Source organism: Rhinoraja longicauda, chromosome 9 (assembly GCF_053455715.1).
Source record: "Rhinoraja longicauda isolate Sanriku21f chromosome 9, sRhiLon1.1, whole genome shotgun sequence".
In the NCBI taxonomy this organism is placed as follows: Eukaryota; Metazoa; Chordata; class Chondrichthyes; order Rajiformes; family Arhynchobatidae; genus Rhinoraja; species Rhinoraja longicauda.
In genome coordinates this window covers 46,154,848-46,173,306 of record NC_135961.1, presented here as the reverse complement: position 1 = coordinate 46,173,306, position 18,459 = coordinate 46,154,848, and the positions used below count along the sequence as shown (strand labels likewise).

Below are 18,459 nucleotides of genomic sequence, written 5' to 3'. Positions count from 1 at the left end.
ATGTATAAAAAACAAACAAACAATATAGTGCAAAGACAAAAACATTGCCCCAAAGTCCATTATGCAATCAAGGCAGTTTGTAGTTCAGAGTTTAGTTGGAGTTCATTGCATTGATTAGCCTAATGGTTGTTGGGATGAAGCTGCTCCTGAACCTGGACGTTCCAGTTTTCCCCTGAATTAAATACAATGTTTGTCAATAAGCAGAAGGCTGAGAAAAAATGGAAACATATAAAAAGCAAATGCTTGCTAGTTCCAAGAAGTTATCCTTTATAACATGTATTATATGAGACCAGCAACTGCACAGAGAGCATGAAGCATTCGTCGGCAAAACACAAAGTGCTGGAGTAACTCAGCAGGTCAGGCAGCATCTGTGGAGGGAATGAATAGGTGACATTTTGGGTCAGGTCCCTTCTTCAGACTCAAGCATTCATCAGGTTTGTATTTGGAGAGGAGCAAAGTCCTGATGAAACAGCTGCAGCAAATCATTTACATTATTACAGATATTTTGGCATTAGATGTTGTCCATGTTGGATTTATTCAGACACTTATGTTGAATCAAAGTATAGAACTGCCCCTATATACAAAGATTACTGCCAAGTACATAGATACATAGAAAACAGGTGCAGGGGTAGGCCCTTCGGCCCTTCAAGCCAGCACCCCCATTTAATGTGATCACGGCTGATCATCCACAATCAGTACCCCGTTCCTGCTTTCTCCCCATATCCCTTGATACCGCTAGCCCTAAGAGCTCTATCTAACTATGTTTTTAATGCATCCAATGAATCAGCATCCACTGCCTTCTGAGGCAGAGAATTCCACAAATTCACAACTCTTTGGGTGAAAAAGTTTTTCCTTATTCTTAAACTGTGGTTCTGGACTCCCCCCAAAATCGGGAACAATTTCCCTGCATCTAGCCTGTCCAATCCCTTAATGAAATCCACTTAATCGCTAAGTGAAGGTTAAAGAGCAACATTTTCCTTACCACATTAGTCAGGTGCATTGCAGTTTGTAGAAGGAAACACTGAGTTGCTCCTCGCAATAATATTTGGTGATTGGCCAGAGTACAACACAATACTTCTCTGTAAGTAATCAGATATAAAATTAAAGACCAAAATGTTTATATCAACTTCAAATGACAGTCAAACGTTAAAAATTGATGTCAAAAAGAATAATTTAATAATAAGGATAACACATTGGTTCATACTATACTCCATTAATGTTTTTAGTATTTAGTCAAAAGCACATTCCATGACAAAATGGAAGGATCATGCCATTAGGAGTATTTTGTGTTGAAGGTATCTTGTTTACTACCAAGAGGTCTTTTGTTTTTAAAGTTGTGTTTAAAATAAATGACTCAACCTATTCTTGTTGGTACTTACCCCCGCATAAGCAGAACTGTAATCGTATTATACACCCTTTTCCTATTTACCTTCTATCTGGCGTCATTTAATCAACTTTCTATTTCCAATCTCCATTTCAATCCAATCTCCGATATTGACATAGTTTCTGGCTCAATTACAATGCCCATTAATAAAAGGTAAATTTGCATTTAAAATCGACATGGGTCAGTTAAAGCTACTTTCCTAATAATTCTCCTTACCGAAGAGCCTGAAGGCCTTCTACTCCCCAGGTTTTGCTTGACGGGATGTGTTCTAGAGCTTGAGAGATGAAGAAAATGGGGATGGCGCACCAATGCTTGATAGCCATGCTCTTAATAATCTTTGTGAGAAAATCACCTGATCAAAGGAAATGAAAGATTTTTTGGCTATGCACATAAATTGGTTAAAGTACAAGACTTTTTAAATAAACTGCAAATTCTTTCCAGTTTCCAAGCTCTCTGGGTTTTCTCCCATGTTATGACATACTAATATTTCCAAATATGTTGTCATTGTAAAATATTGTATCTTTATTTATATATATGTATTGACAATATTTAACTATTGCAATAAGCCAATTTATATAAGGTAGATGGTGGCAGTGGCAGACACAGCCTGGAAGCAGCCAAATAACCTGTGGGGGCCTGTGGTGGCAGCAGAAGGTCCAGCCAGATGGCGGCGCATGTCCGGGGTGGCATGGGCAACCAATGCTGTAAGAAGCAGGGCCAGGGGTGGAATGGGCAGCTGGCACTGTAAGAAACAGGGGAGGTGGCGTGAGCCAGGGGTGGAGTCGGCAGCCAGCACTGTAGGAAGCAGGGGAGGCGACACGAGCCAGGGGTGGAGTGGGCAGCCTTTGGTTGGTCAGTCCGCTATAACCAAAATCCGTTATAAAGAGTACCGCTAAAATGAGGGTTTGCTATACATGACTATTTCTTTAAATAATTAAGAGGAACTGTAGAAAAGTTATAGAAGCTATAAAAATCACTGGCTATAAAAAAAAAGCTTAGATTGCACTTCCGCAATGTGCCTCAACGATCATGGCAAACCTAGTTACACAAGTGTCATCCTGAATTGTACACATAAGAAAAATTCAATTTAGCTGTCTCTTTCAGAACAAGTTTTATAAATCTGAACAGCTTACCTTTAAATTCTACAGGCATATTTTCCATAAAATCAACAAAGAATGTTTGTAACTTCACACCTAAAACAGGACAGTTGCCAATCATTTGTTCAGGAGATCTGAAAAGTTAAAATGTAATTAAATATCAAGGCAAGCAAAGAAGTGATATTGCCAATAAACAAAAAGAAAATTGGGCCATTTACCTGCTGTAAAAAGTACTTTCCGAAAGGGCATCCATCACCGGCCCACAGAAAAACTTAAATTAGAAAGAAAACCTTGAATTAATTTAAATTTAGAGAGCAAAAGGGAAGAGAAAAATAAATAGATAGAAAGAATTAAAAAGTAACCATAAAAACTTGCAAAGGATATATAAATGTCAAGTGAAACTGTCCATATGACATATTTCGCATATAAAAAGTATATAAATATACTTAAAAGTATTAAAATATATAAAATTATGGCAGTAATCAGAACCTTTTTCCCAGGATGGAAGAATCAAATACTGGAGGCCATAGCTTTAAGCTGAGAGGGGCAAAGTTTAAAGGAGATGCGCAGGGTGATTTTTTTATCGAAGGTGGCAAATGTCTGGAATGCGCTGCCAGGAAGGTGGTTGAAGCAGATATTATAGTGGCATTTCAGAAACGTTTGGATAGGCATATGGGTAAGCAAGGAAAGGAGGGATATGGATTATACTGCAGCCCGGTGGTATGAACGTCGACTTCTCCAACTTTACATAACTCCTCTGTCCCTCCCTTCCCCTCCTCCTTCCCAGATCTCCCTCTATCTTCCTGTCTCCACCTATATCCTTCCTTTGTCCCGCCCCCCTGACATCAGTCTGAAGAAGGGTCTCGACCGAGATGCTGCCTGACCTGCTGAGTTACTCCAGCATCTTGTGAATAAATGGATTATACTGCAGGCAGATAAGAGTTAGTCTCGGCATTCTGTTCAGCACAGATATTGTGGGCTAAACGGCACGTTCCTGTGCTGCTCTATGTTCATTGTACACAACCTCAAACAGCAAAGTTGAGTGTTAATTATTGGCTGCTCTATGTTCATTGTACACAACCTCAAACAGCAAAGTTGAGTGTTAATTATTGCCAATTTTGACACAGATTCTGAAGCGGGATGCCAACTTTACCTGATGACAACCAGGATCACAATATATTGATCCAAGCAGCAACATCCAGTAACGTACATTAATCAAAGACATGATTTTCTTCTTTCTGTTGTAGGATAATTCAGAGCCTTCACTTATTGATTTAAGTAAATTTCAAAAACTTACATGAGACAGTTCTTGAGTTCTGATTGAATATTTCATGACATCAAGATCCAGGAAATGAAACAGGCCTTCTTTTATCACCGTTTTATTTTCACTTGCAAACATTCGTTTATAAGCGCAAAGGACCCAAGATGAGTGGAAAAGTGAATTACCTAGATGATATATAAATGTACCCTGTTGTTAATCAATGTTAATTGCTGCTCTTCTTCCATCTAGTTCTACTAAAAATATTTTTAAACTGAATTACAAAACCAGGAAAATTGTCTGAAGCAGGATCCCGACCCGAAACATCACTATCCATTTTCTTCAGAGATGACAGGATATTAGATTTTTACAAAGTTAACAACAAGTCATAAATAAGTCAATGAGAAGAGATATGTCAATATGTTTTAATGCAACTTCAAATAAACGACTAACTACTACGTTGTGGAGATCTCTTTGTTGTTATTTACGTAAGGAAGGTATCTGCTCCCGTTTCTACGTCATACGGTAAGCTTTTTTGGTGGCTTTATACGGAAGACGAGAAGCTAGCCATTACAAAACCAATACGAATGCCAGTGACATAGCTTCAGAATAGCTTGTCAAAACAAGAATACACAATTATTTCTAAGTCAAGACATGATATAGAATACTTCCACACAATTTTTTGCCTAAATCATACAAAAGCACAGCTACATACAAAATGGGAAATTGCCTGCATTATAGTGCATGGAAAGAAAACTAAAAGTGTTCCAGAACCAGCAGAAGAGCTCCCAAACAAGACGATTTATGAGAATAAATCATGCAAAATAATTAACATTAATTTGCTAACCTCAACAAGTTATGTTCAGCACAGTTTTCTGCTGACTTTATTCCCGTTTCTAATTATGTAATTACTTTGCTTCATAATAATTGCAATTGAAAATGACTTTTTTTAAAGTTGCCATAATAGGGACAAATGGATTATAGGATTATGCTTCTGATACTGTATATCCCCATGAAATGCACTTTCCATCCTACTTCTCAGACATTACCAAAATACAGCTTAAAAAAAAGCCTAAGATAACCTTGTGTGCTAAGAACCAGCATTGATTCTCCTTAGCAAGTTCGGAACTAAGCAGATAAACTATCAAACCTTGAGCTGGTTCCTGTGTCTTGGACTTTGTCATTGGGTTAAAATATTGATAGATAATGTACTGAATAAAATACAACAAAGTGTCACAATCACCTTTTTCATTGGAAATAGTGGCATCCATGATGCTTTTAAGCCTTGGCAAAATTGGTCTGATCACGTGAATCTAAGACAGAATACCAAAGAATTCTTGCGTTAACTTGAAAATATGCGTAGATATTACAGACATGAAAAGTAAAGCAATTTTCTTAAATTTTACTGTCGTTTTCATGGTGGGAGTCAGTACCTCCCTCTGAACTGGATCCTTGACTTCCTGACCCATAGACCACAATCAGTAAGGTGACAAAACATCTTTATTCTCATACATGATACAACATGATTATTTTAATTCCGATATCACTCGTTACAGCTATGAGTGACATATATGTTGGCCGACTGGGAAACATCATTGTTACATGATATTTCCACTGGAACCTCAAATTTATCTTCTTAGTGGATACGTAAGCACCCATGTCTCAGGGAAAGTGCAGGTACAGTATGCTTAATAATATGTTACAATTCGCTTGCCTGGATGCATTTATTTTACAGTCAATATCATTACTTCACTCATTGCGTACTGATACTAACTGTTTTCAACGTCAAACTAAACCTATCCAGATGAACTGAACCGAGTGGGAGCTCCCGGTGAGCTACGCATTGTGCCGCCGCGGCGCTCACCGGAGCCGTGAAGAGAGGACCTGGCGGCGGTCGAGGACAGGCCCGCAGTGGGTGCGGGAGATCGGACGGCCCCGCGGTGGGTGCCGGAGGTGGGTCGGGTCAGCGGTGGGTGCTGGAGGTTGGACGGACCACCAGTGGGTGCTGGAGGTTGGATGGGCCCGTGGACAGTGCCGAAGGATGAACGGGGATGGGCCTGCGTAAGTGCCAGAGACCAGATGGGCCATGTGGGTACCAGAAGTCGGATGAGGACACTCCACTGAGAACAAAGAGGGAACTGGCATGGGGGGGGTGGGAGCTGAGAACAAAGAGGGACTCGGCATATAAGGGGGGGCCGAGAACACCGAGGAACCCGGTATGGTGGGACCGCAGAGAACAAAGACCGAATGGAATACATTGTAACTTTGCCGGTGCCCTTTATGTGGCGACTCTTTGCATATTTGTGCGTGCAAAACAAAGAATCTCCCTATGAAATGTCACACGTGATAATAAAATATCACTCATTCGAATCTTCTTTTGTCAAAAGCTTGAAAACGTATACCACCAGATTCAGTGGTTCTCTCATAAACCAAAGCTCTGGTACTGATCTCCCAACCTACCTCATTACTGCTCCTATATTTTTTCTACTTGCACTTTCTCAGAATCTATAATGCTGTAACATTAAATTCTGTACTCTGGTATTTTTATCTTTGTAGTACAGCAGATAGTGCTGTATAGGACACGATTGAACTCATATATACAGTAAATCCTTTGAATAACGGACCACCATATAACAGATTTCGGTTATAGCGGACCGAGGCTCCCGCTGCACCGACCCCCCCTCCTCCACTTCCACCTGTTACCCAATGTGCTGCCGCTTCGTGGCTTGCTAGAGTGGAGAGAGCGAGCAGACTGAAAGAAGCGTGAGCATCAGGCCCATCCCTGGCGCAATGCATGTGAGGCCGGGAGCTCCGTGGCTCCCCGGCTTGTAAATTCCTGCTTGTTTAAACCCGCTCCCCTAATGCCGTGTTTCTTCCCTCTCAGCCACGTGTCACACTTTATCCCCCCTCACTCCGTTACAGCAGACAATCGGCAATCACGGACACCATTCCCCCCCTTCCCCTTGGCCCCCTTGGCCGTTATAGCGAGGTATACTGTAGTATGATTTGACTGGATAGTATGCAAACAAAGTTTCCTACTGTATCTCAGTACATCTAACAATACACCACTACTACCGTTCCACAAAGTCAACAATCCAACATTTCTGCTATCTCTATCATTTAAATTCTTTGCATTGCTGAATATAATTTTAAACCTGGAATTTGAAATTTGTAAACCATGATGGTTTTCAGTGGGGGTTGACATAAACGACACAAATTACTCACTTGATTTTCTTCCAATGTCTCCATAATTAAAATATAATTTTCCCATAATTGTACAAGTTGTTTGCTTTTTTCACCCAGCCACCAGAAAAGGCACGTGTCTAAAATAAGAAAGTTCAAATTAGGATGAAACTGGGAAATTGCCACATTTGCCTCAATAGTGAGACCAGATGTAAAAACAGAAAATGCTGAAATTGCTGATCAGTGGAGAGTTACACAGAGTTAACATTCCTGGCGAATAACCTTGCATTTGAGTGAGGAAATTATAGAAATCAAACATATAAGTTGCAGATAAATTTGGAGGGGTGGAGGCTGGGGCAGCGGTGTGTAGAGAGCAAAAAGAGTACCTGTGATAGGGCAGAGGTCAACAGGGACTTTTCAGTTTTAGTTAAACCAGACAAATTTATCTTAAAACTAGACCAAGAGGACCCGTTGGGCCAATAGACAATAGGTGCAGGAGGAGGCCATTCGGCCCTTCGAGCCAGCACCGCCATTCAATGTGATCATGGCTGATCATTCTCAATCAGTACCCCGTTCCTGCCTTCTCCCCATACCCCCTGACTCCGCTATCCTTAAGAGCTCTATCCAGCTCTCTCTTGAATGCATTCGGAGAATTGGCCTCCACTGCCTTCTGAGGCAGAGAATTCTACAGATTCACAACTCTCTGACTGAAAAAGTTTTTCCTCATCTCAGTTCTAAATGGCCTACCCCGTAATCTTAAACTGTGGCCCCTTGTTCTGGACTCCCCCAACATTGGGAACATGTTTCCTGCCTCTAACGTGTCCAACCCCTTAATAATCTTATACGTTTCGATAAGATCTCCTCTCATCCTTCTAAATTCCAGTGTATACAAGCCTAGTCGCTCCAGCCTTTCAACATATGATAGTCCCGCCATTCCGGGAATTTACCTAGTAAACCTACGCTGCACGCCCAACCTCTCCTGCATTGGTGCAGCACTCTCCACCCCCCCCCCCCCCATCCCCTTCCCCCTCCCCCCCTCCTTCTCCTCCCCCTTTCCCTCCCCCTCCCTGACACCTCTCTCCCCCTCCCTGCACCCCCCTCCCCTTCCCTGCACCCCCCCTCCCCTGCACCCCCCACTCCATCCCCCTGTGGACAGGGTTGCTCCACGTTAAAGGTTACTAGTTTCTCCTCTCCTCCTCCCCCATCACCTGCATTCCTTCCATCTGCTACACAATTCACAACTTTTCTACCCTTGAGTTTCCCAATTCGCAAATCTTTATCCTTTCGGACTCACACATGTCTTTTCATCTCTGGCCTCTGTCCAACAACCTGCCTATCAAAACTATCGCCTGTGTTCACATATTACCGGCTATGCTCTATGCTGCCCTTCCGCTTTTCCAGCTTTCTTTCCAACCCATCCCTCACCTTACCCGGCAGAAGGATCCCAACCCTACTCGTCATATCCATGTTCTCCAGAGATGCTGAGTTCCTTCAGCATTTTGTGCATCTCTTTAGCTAAAGTTCTGAATTAGGGCAAGGCCGACTTTGATGGTATTAGACACAAACTCGCAAAAGTTGATTGGAGTAGGTTGCAGGCAAATGGGGCATACAGAAAGCAGGATGCTTTTAAGAGTGCGGTGGTGAGAGTTAAAAACATGCATATTCCTGTTAAAGTGAAGGACAAGACAGGTGGGAGTAAGGTAGCCTGGATGACAAGAGAAACTGAGGTTCGGATCAAAACATAGACGGGGGCATGGGTTGGGTACAAGCTGCTGGGATCACGTGTGTACCTGGAGGTGTTTCAAGTCAAGTCAAGTCAAGTCAATTTTATTTGTATAGCACATTTAAAAACAACCCACGTTGACCAAAGTGCTGTACATCTGATTAGGTACTAAGGAAAAAAAAAATCAGGGACTGAGTATATTCTATGTGAAGCCACAAAGACGAGCAAGGTCCTCAATGAGTATTTTTCCAATATTTTTACTGTGGAGAAAGACATGAAAAATGGGGAACATATTTGAGGACACTGTGGGAAGCGAGAGAAGAAATTGCAGGACCCCTGAAGAAGATATATAAATCATTGTTAAACATAGGTGAGGTGCTAGATGACTGTATGGTGGCTAATGTTGTGCCTCTATTTGAGATGGCAAGGAAATGCCTGGGATCTATAGACCAGTGAGCCTAACATTTGTGGTAGGTAGGTAGCTGGAGAGGATTCTGAGGGATAAGATATACATGCATTTGGATAGTCAGAGGCTGATTAGGGATAGTCAACATGGTTGTGTGCATGAGAGAATGCAGGCCATTCAATGAATTTAAAAAAACATAACCCTCCAGTTCTTGTTCTCAATTTAGCTTTAACACATGGTACTTTGCAAAATGGGTAACTTGTTTACTATTTCCCAAGTTGCTGATCCCAAACTGGATCGCTGCTTCCCTCCAAAATGTCCAAACTCAGAATCGCAAACAAAGAAAGATTCCAGCACCTCACGGGCCAAATGACCTCCGTCCATGTCAATTGTAGTTAAGGGCAATCCAGCTCATCTCCCTACCCTACTTCTCCATATTGCTCCGCAAATATTTTATTTTCCAATGCCTATCCTAGTTTCCTTTAAAACACTACTACAGTATTTAAATGTTTCTACTGCTCCCCTTGCTATGGGTTTTAGGATCGGAGCATCACTGCCAAGGGCAGCATTTATTAACATCACTAAACACCCAAGAAAGGTTGGTGGTTGGCCACCCTCTTGAATCACTGCAATCTTTCTGGTGAAGGAACTCCTAGTGGCAAAGGACTGGTGACATATTTCCAAGTCAGGATTGTATATGGCCTGTATAGGAAGGAACTGCAGATGCTAGTTTAAACTGTAGACACAAAAAGCTGGAGAAATTCAGCGGGACAGGCAGCATCTCTGGAGAGAAGGAATGGGTGACGTTTCGGGTCGAGACCCTTCTCTCGACCCGAAACGTCACCCATTCCTTCTCTCCAGAGATGCTGCCTGTCCCAATGAGTTACTCCAGCTTTTTGTGTCTATTGTATATGACCTGATGTGTCTGATGTTCTGCCTAGTGGTAGAGTTCACGGTTTGGGAGGCACCATCAGGACAAAATAGACAATTAAAGTGCTGTGTGAACTCAGCAGGTCAGGCAGTAACTGTGGAGGGAACAGACATGCAACTTTTTGGGTCGGGACCCTTCAGTTTGAAGAAGGGTCCCGACCCGAAACATACCCTGTCTATTCCCTCCACAGATGCTGCCTGACCCGCTGAGTTCCTCCAGCACTTTGTGTTTTGCTCAATATTCCAGTAGCTACAGTTCATTGTGTCTCCAATTAACCGTAGTATTTTATCATTAATGATGCAGCTGAAGATCGTTGGGCTTAGAATATTCCACCGAGGAACTCCTGTGGAGATATCTTGGGGCTGGGGTGATTGATTCCCAGCAAACATAACCACCTTCCTTTGTGCAAGGTATGAGGTGAGATTCACTTAACTTTACATCAAGGCTGTATTTAACCAAGAGTGGCTTCACTGCAATGTTTATCTTTGAGGCACATTGATATTTTTGTTTACAGGAGCCCTTTGATGCCACACTGTCAAATATTGCCTTGTGTAAAATGCAGACAATCATCTGATTTCTGGAATCCAGCCGCACCAAGGCAAACCACCACCTTTTCTCGGATATTTTGGGGTGGGATCTGGAGCTGTAATACTGGCAAAACACAAAATGATCAATAGAGTTGATGTCTCCTCTTTGAAACAGGCTTAACCCTCTGACTTGATGGTGATGATAGTGAGCCACATAGTTGAATATTGAGAATCTGTACATTTCTGCTGCTGTGATAGTCCACAATACCTCACAGATTTCCAGTTTTGAGTGTGTTTATTACATTTGGCATGATTGTTATGCTACACAACGTACCAGAAAATATTTGTAGTGCTTAAAAAGATTTTCCACATGAAAATAAATGGACAGGAACACTAAAAGGAGCATAATATGGTCACCCATTTTGCTGCACAAAAGGCAAAAGCAGAGCTTTTCTTTTAAACTGTGATGGAGAGAGAAATGTCTATGTTTAAAGTAATCTAGGTGCCCTTGTGCATGTCACTTAAAGCTGACACACAGATGCAGCAAAAAAAAAGAAAGGCAAATTGTATGATGGTATTTATTTATGAGACTTTACAGGAGTAAAGGTGTCCATGTGCAATTATACAGGGCATTGCTAAGACCGCACTAGGCGATCCTCGCCTGAAACACCTTCGCTCAGTCCGCCTTAACCAACCTGATCTCCCGGTGGCTGAGCACTTCAACTCCCCCTCCCACTCCCAGTCTGACCTTTGTCATGGGCCTCCTCCAGTGCCATAGCGAGGCCCACCGGAAATTGGAGGAACAGCACCTCATATTTCGCCTGGGCAGCTTGCAGCCCAGCGGTATGAACATTGATAGTTCCTCTGTCCCTCTCTTCCCCTCCCCCTTCCCAGATCTCCCACTGTCTTCCTGTCTCCACCTATATCCTTCCATTGTCCTGCCCCCCCTGACATCAGTCTGAAGAAGGACTGGAACTCGACCGGAAACATCACCCATTCTTTCTCTCCTGAGATGCTGCCTGACCTGCTGAGTTACTCCAGCATTTTGTGAATAAATACCTTGATTTGTACCAGCATCTGCAGTTATTTTCTTACACTACTTTTGGACATGCTTGCATAGACAAATTCAAAAGCCTGATGTACATACATATGTGCGAGCGGCAGATCTAGTTTCCTCTTGCTTCACTTAGTGATTGTCACTTCTTTCAGTCTTATGTGCTTTTGATGCCTTTCATTTCAATAATGTGGTAACACAGTTACTGCAAGTGTGGGTATTTTCCTACTTGCGTACAAAATCGACTTGACAGTTTGTAAAAGTTTAAGCTGTTCATTACCAGAGGACAGCCTGGGCTTGCAATAAAGCTTTACTAGACTGGTTCCTGAGATGATGACTTTGCCACAAGAGGACAGATGGAACAGACTGGGACTGCAGTCTCTAAAGTTTCAGACTGTTGAAATTTGTAAAATTACAGCTAGTTTAACAGGGTTAATGGTTCCCTTCTTGGTCGAGTCATACAAAATTAGAGCTCATGGACTCAGAATAAGCAGTAGGCTGTTTTTTTAAAAACTGAAATGAGGCATTCTTCAATGGCACTGGGTCTGTATAAAACAGCACAAAGGGTGACATTTCGGGTCTGTGTGAAGGGTCTCGACCGGAATAGTCACCCATTCTTTCTCTCCAGAGATACTGCCTGTTCCGCTGAGTGACTCCAGCATTTTGTGTCTATACCATACCATACCATACACATACAGCCGGAAACAGGCCTTTTCGGCCCACCAAGTCCGTGCCGCCCAGCGATCCCCGTACATTAACACTATCCTACACCCACTAGGGACAATTTTTACATTTACCCAGCCAATTAACCTACATACCTGTACGTCTTTGGAGTGTGGGAGGAAACCGAAGATCTCGGAGAAAACCCACGCAGGTCACGGGGAGAACGTACAAACTCCTTACAGTGCAGCACCTGTAGTCAGGATCGAACCTGAGTCTCCGGCGCTGCATTCGCTGTAAAGCAGCAACTCTACCGCTGCGCTACCGTGCCGTTTAAACCAGCATCTGCAGTTCCTTCCTAGCCAAAGGGTGTAGCTTTATGCTGCATCTGTATGTCAGATTTCTCTATACCATTAGAATAGGGTCCACTTTCTATGAATAACATTGCCCATGTGTTGCTTTAATAAAATTATTACTTATTACAATAGATGAACGAGTCTTCAAAATACCGTTTTCGGTCTGATAGGCCAAGGCGATGTCCTTTTCCAATACCCCAGAAACATCCACAGCCCTTTTCAACAAGTATAATGCTCTTTTGCGCGTTGTGTTGTCCGGCTCCACCAGTCCTGCCTGCACCACTTTCCAAAAGTCAGTGCACGCCCGTAGGTCGAGGCTGCCGGAGGATGAAAGCGAACTGAGCAGCAAAAGGAGTCTGGGCACGCTGCAGGGGAACTCCGACAGTCTCACCCGGTCCCAGATATCCCGCACGGTCACGCTCTCCTGCTCCAGGAGGGCCGGGATCAGCCCGGTGACCAACGTGGCCACCACGCCGTCTTCGCCGATCCTCAAAGCGGTCAGGGCGAGCGGCAGCAGCTGCCCGGCACCGGTGCCCGAGTCCCGCTCCGACACCAGAGGCCACAGCTTCACCAGCATCTCGACGACGACGCGGATGTCCGAGTACTCGGCGCCTGGGGCCAGGGCCGCGCCGCTCCGGCGCTGCTCGCTGTAAGCCCGCAACTCCCGCAGACAGGAGGCGGCCACTTGCTCCAACAGCTCCGGCCGAGCCAACCGACAGCAGGCCAGCAGCAGGCCGCACAGAGAGAGCGCCAGCCGCCGCTCGCCCGGCTCCTCCAGCCGCAGGGTCCGCAGCAGCGGCAGGCAGCGCTGCTCGGCCAGTTCCCGCAGGCCCTGCCACTGCAGCCCAAGGCCTCGGGCCTCCCGCCGCCAGCACAGCTCGTCGAGCAGCAGGCGCAGCACCTCCACCCTGGCCACGTTCAGCGGCCCGGCGCCCTCCTCCTCCTCCCAGCACCACCGGCACAGCTCGGCCACGATCCGCGGCGGGTCGTGGCCAAGGCGCAGCAACAAATCCGCCACCAACCGCGGCTCCATGGTCATCGCCGCAACAGCAGCACCCGGACTCAACGGCCGGGCGGACCGGACCGGACCGGACCGCACAGCAGAGTCACACTCTCAAACACCCCGCGGAAACGCGCACGCAAATAGTCAAGTCGTTTATTTGTCACATACACATACACGATGTGCAGTGAAATGAAAGTGGCAATGCCTGCGGATTGTGCACAAAAAAGAATTACAGTTACAGCATATAAATAAAGTTAATAAGTTACTATAGTGTAGATAAAAATTTAGTCTCTGGAGATACAATATACCGCAGCTGCTGGATAAACCTGAGATAAAGGGGGAAATGTCAGAATTGCTGCGCCGTGTTGGCAGCATCTGGGGGGAGAGAAACGGTATTTTCAGTTCCCTCGCCTTGAATCAGTTGATATCCCAGCTGGGGTTCCTCACGCTGCAAATACAACAAAGAGCAAAAAAAGAAATGACATGAAAGGGTCAGCATCTAACGTTAACAGTTCACAGTTAGATGGTTATGGGTTTAATTCCGAATGCAAAGATTTGACTGAAGAAGGGTCTCCACCCGAAACGTCACCCATTCCTTCTATCCAGAGATGCCTGACCCGCTGAGTTACTCCAGCATTTTGTGTCTACCTTTGACTGCAAAGACATAGTTTACGTTTTGGTTTATTATTGTCACGTTCATCGAGATGCAGTTTTTAAAAATCGTTATGTTGCTCGCGATTCTTTCACATAATACCATAGATATACACAGATTGCTGGAGTAACTCAGCGGGACAAGCGGCATTTCAGGCAGAAAGAATTGGTAACCTTTCGGGTCGAGACCCTTCATCAGACTGGCGTTTCGGGTCGAGATCCTTCTTGAGGCCAGCATCTGCAGTTACTTCCTCCACATAATACTATACATGAATGAGTACTACGGGTACTGCACATCGAATAAGGCAGAAGGAATAAATAAAGCACAAAGATCGCAATGACGGAGATTGGGAGATCGGGAACACATCCATAGTTTATGCGAAGATAGACACAAAATGCTGGAGTAACTCAGCGGGACATGCATTATTCCTGGAGAGAAAGAATAGTGACGTTTCGGGTCGAGACCCTTCTGCTCGACCCGAAACGTCACCATTCCTTCTCTCCACAGAATCTGCCTGTCCCGCTGAGTTACTCCAGAATTTTGTGTCAACCAGTCATTTATCTATTTATACTAATCCCCTTTCGCAGCACTCAACCCGAACTTCCCAATGTCAGTTTCATGTGCTCATCTCAATATATGTTAAATGTTGCGAAATACCTTCCTCCAACTCAGGCAGCGCATTCCTAATTTCAACCATCTTCTGAGTGAAAACGTTCCTCCACAAATTCCATTAAACTAATACCCTATCGTTGTAGATATCTCTACTAATGGGGAAAACTTTCTCACTACCTTATCTGTGCCACTCGTAATATTGCTTACCTCAGGCTGCTAACAATGCAAAAACTGGAGACCAGTTTGCAACAACTATCAGGGAGAAAAATGGTCGAATTGGAGTTAACAAGGTATGGAGACTGGATTGTTCGAACTATCCAAATGCTTATGTTCTCCGTTTGTGTAGAAAAATATTTATTTACACCCCCCATGGTCACCCTTGTTTTACTCCAGGAGATACAATCCCCATCTCTTCAGCTATACAAACTTGTCTTCTTGTAGGGCCTTCAACCTGAAATGTGGACTCTAGTTTCTCTTCCCACAGATACAGCCTCAGCTGGAATAGATGTGAATAGCATCAATCTTTCCGTTTGGATAGGGGAGTCTACAAAAGAGGGGTTTAATATGAGAGGGGAAAGATTTAAAAGAGACCTGATGGACCAATGTTTTCCACAGAGGGTGACACGTATACAGAACAAGTTGCCAGAGGAAATAGTAGAGGTGCAAACAATTAAGACATTCAAAAAAACCCTTTGAACTGACACATGGAAAGAAAAGATTTGGGCGAAGATGGGCCAGAATGCAGCCAGCGTCGAAGACCTCCGTTGGACAACGTGGACGAATTGGACCAAATGGCCTATGTATGAGCTGCTGAATATTTCCAGCATTTTCTGTTTCAACTGGTAGTCTGAGTGTTAAGTGAAAGTTTTGGAGAAGTCTCAGTGATTATGGCAACAAGCCATTCACTGCGACGATGCAGAAACAAAGAACTATGGTCTGAAGAAGGGTCTCGAACAAGTGCCGGATTAACATAGTAGCAAAAGTAGCATTTGCTATGGGCCCGGCACTTTCGAGGGCCCCACACTAAATGCTTGAAATCGGCATCCCACTGAGGACACAGTGTTGTGCGCGCCGCTTCCCAACCGCTGCAGTTTGAATGTGTTGGCGGGGCTGTGAGGACCAATGGGCAGTTGGCTCATCACCGCCCAACCGCCAACTCCGAGACACATACCCTCACCCCCTCCCCACAATGACCCAGAGGGACAGTGACCGGCACCATCAGCAGCAGCGAGACAGAGACAGGCAGTGGCAGCGGCACAGAGGTGAGAGACCGGGGTGGACTATGGGGTGGGGGGAGCACCGTCAATTGGTACTTTGACAAGGCTTGGGTTGGGGCTGGTTTGGTGCAGAAACTGGTGTGAGGGTCAGTGTTGGTGTCAGTGTTGCCGTGTGTGTGTGTGACGGGGTGAGGGTCTGTATTGCCAGGTGTGTGTGTGGGGGGGGGTGATGGTCAGTGTTGCTGGGGTGTGACGGTCAGTGTTGCCGTGTGTGTGTGTAAGGGGGTGAGGGTCAGTGTTGGTGTCAGTGTTGCGGTGTGAGGGGGTGAGGGTCAGTGTTGCCGGGTGTGTGTGAGGGGGTGAGGGTCTGTATTGCTGGGTGTGTGTGGGGGGGGGGGGTGGGTGAGGGTCAGTGTTGTCGGGCTGTGTGTGAGGGGGTGAAGGTCAGTGTTGCCGGGTGTGTGTGGGGGGGTGAGGGTCAGTTTTGTCGGGTGTGTGGGAGGGTGAGGGTCAGTGTTGCCGAGTGTGTGTGGGGGTGAGGGTCAGTGTTGCTGGGGTGTGAGGTGCATGTGTGTGTGGGGGGGTGAGGGTCAGTGTTGCCGGGTGTGTGTGAGGGTCAGTTTTGCCGGGTGTATGGGAGGGTGAGTTTCAGTGTTGCTGAATGTGTGTGGGGGTGAGGGTCAGTGTTGCTGGGGTGTGAGGTGCATGTGTGTGTGGGGGGGTGAGGGTCAGTGTTGCCGGGTGTGTGTGAGGGTCAGTTTTGCCGGGTGTATGGGAGGGTGAGTTTCAGTGTTGCTGAATGTGTGTGGGGGTGAGGGTCAGTGTTGCTGGGGTGTGAGGTGGGGGGGTGAGGGTCAGTGTTGCCGGGTGTGTGTGGGGGGTGAGGATCAGTTTTGCCGGGTGTGTGGGAGGGTGAGGGTCAGTGTTGCTGAATGTGTGTGGGGGTGAGGGTCAGTGTTGCTGGGGTGTGAGGTGGGGGTGTGTCGGGGGGTGAGGGTCAGTGTTGCCGGGGTGCAGGGTGTATGTGGAGGTGAGGGTCAGTGTTGCCAGGGTGTGAGGGGGTTGCGGGTGGGGTGAGGTTCAGTGTTGCCGGGTGTGAGGGGGTGAGGTTCCGTCACCGGGTTGCCGGGTGAGATGGGGTGGTCGATTCGCTCTTTCGAAATAGGTGCAGTAGGCCAGTAGGCTCTTCTTGCTTGCTTAGGTGTGGTTGTATTATTGTATTCTTGTACAAATAAAGTTTATTTTAATATATTCTGTGTGTTACATCAGCTCGGCATCTGAAAACACAACACATACCTTTTTATTTCCTGACGTTCACATGTTTATTTACATAAACCATTTCTTTTTAAATGCATTTTTTATTGAATTTTTCCCCCATTGCAGACAGCAATGAGCAAAAGAGGCATAGATATTGGACGTCATTATGCTTCTGGAAGTGCAAAACGTAAAGCGGAGGAAAAAGAAAGAAGAGACCAACTTGTGATATTTAAAACACGTAAATTGACAGAATATTTTAATGTTCATGGTGATGGTGCTATAACGGCTGCGGCTGGAAATATAGGAACAAGTACTAGTGCGGCAGAAGGCATGATACAGCAACAGCCAGCATCCATTGAATGCGAAAGAGCAAGTGAAAAGACCAAGTACTCTAATGAGTATACGAAAATAACTGCAGATGCTGGTACAAATCGATTTATTCACAAAATGCTGGAGTAACTCAGCAGGTCAGGCAGCATCTCGGGAGAGAAGGAATGGGTGACGTTTCGGGTCGAGACCCTTCTTCAGACTGATATTAATATTGGTGAATGGTATTGACCAATGATATTGGTGAATGGTATTGACCAATGATATTGGTGAATGGCCAAACAATCTAGATGATTGTGATCGTGAATATTGGATTGCCAAGGGAAGTGATAAATGTCAACATGCTAATAGTGACTTCTCTTCATCCATGCGATTGTATGACAATGAAATAATCCTCGGCACTGTCAGAAGTCTTATTTCACATATGTTCATAAACCTACAAACAAGCAACATGCAAGAAATTGGTTAAGCTATTCAGAAAGCAAAAGAAGCCTATTCTGTTTCCTATGCAAGGTTATGACTTCAGGATGTCCATCAAAGTTTAGACAGTGAAGAGGGGTTTAATGACTGGAAAATGCAATCTATAACGTCGACATGAAGTTCCTCACAACGCTACCTATCAATGTACTCCAGAAAAAAGGAGTCGGTGACGTTTCTGGTCACTTACAATAGACAATAGGTGCAGGAGGAGGCCATTCGGTCCTTCGAGACAGCACCGCTATTCAATGTGATCATGGTTGATCATTCTCAATCAGTACCCCGTTCCTGCCTTCTCCCCATACCCCTGACTCCGCTATCCTTAAGAGCCCTAT

At 45.0% G+C, this 18,459-nt stretch overlaps 1 protein-coding gene across 3 annotated transcripts in view; it reads right to left on the bottom strand.

The window, feature by feature from the left end:
* tarbp1 (TAR (HIV-1) RNA binding protein 1) overlaps positions 1–13,675 on the bottom strand; it is a 159,331-nt gene extending 145,656 nt beyond the window's left edge. For all 3 annotated transcript variants that reach the window (XR_013547647.1, XR_013547648.1, XM_078405386.1), the window contains exons 1-8: positions 12,733–13,675; positions 6,965–7,062; positions 4,983–5,052; positions 3,779–3,927; positions 2,700–2,752; positions 2,518–2,615; positions 1,601–1,736; positions 983–1,079 (exon numbers count right to left, since the gene is read on the bottom strand). Coding sequence is in view for 1 of the 3 variants with exons in the window: in XM_078405386.1 (XP_078261512.1) it covers positions 983–1,079; positions 1,601–1,736; positions 2,518–2,615; positions 2,700–2,752; positions 3,779–3,927; positions 4,983–5,052; positions 6,965–7,062; positions 12,733–13,618 (1,587 nt within the window). In the remaining 2 variants the exon portion in view is untranslated. The remainder of the gene's footprint in view (positions 1–982; positions 1,080–1,600; positions 1,737–2,517; positions 2,616–2,699; positions 2,753–3,778; positions 3,928–4,982; positions 5,053–6,964; positions 7,063–12,732) is intronic.
* Between the last annotated feature and the right edge of the window lie 4,784 nt (positions 13,676–18,459).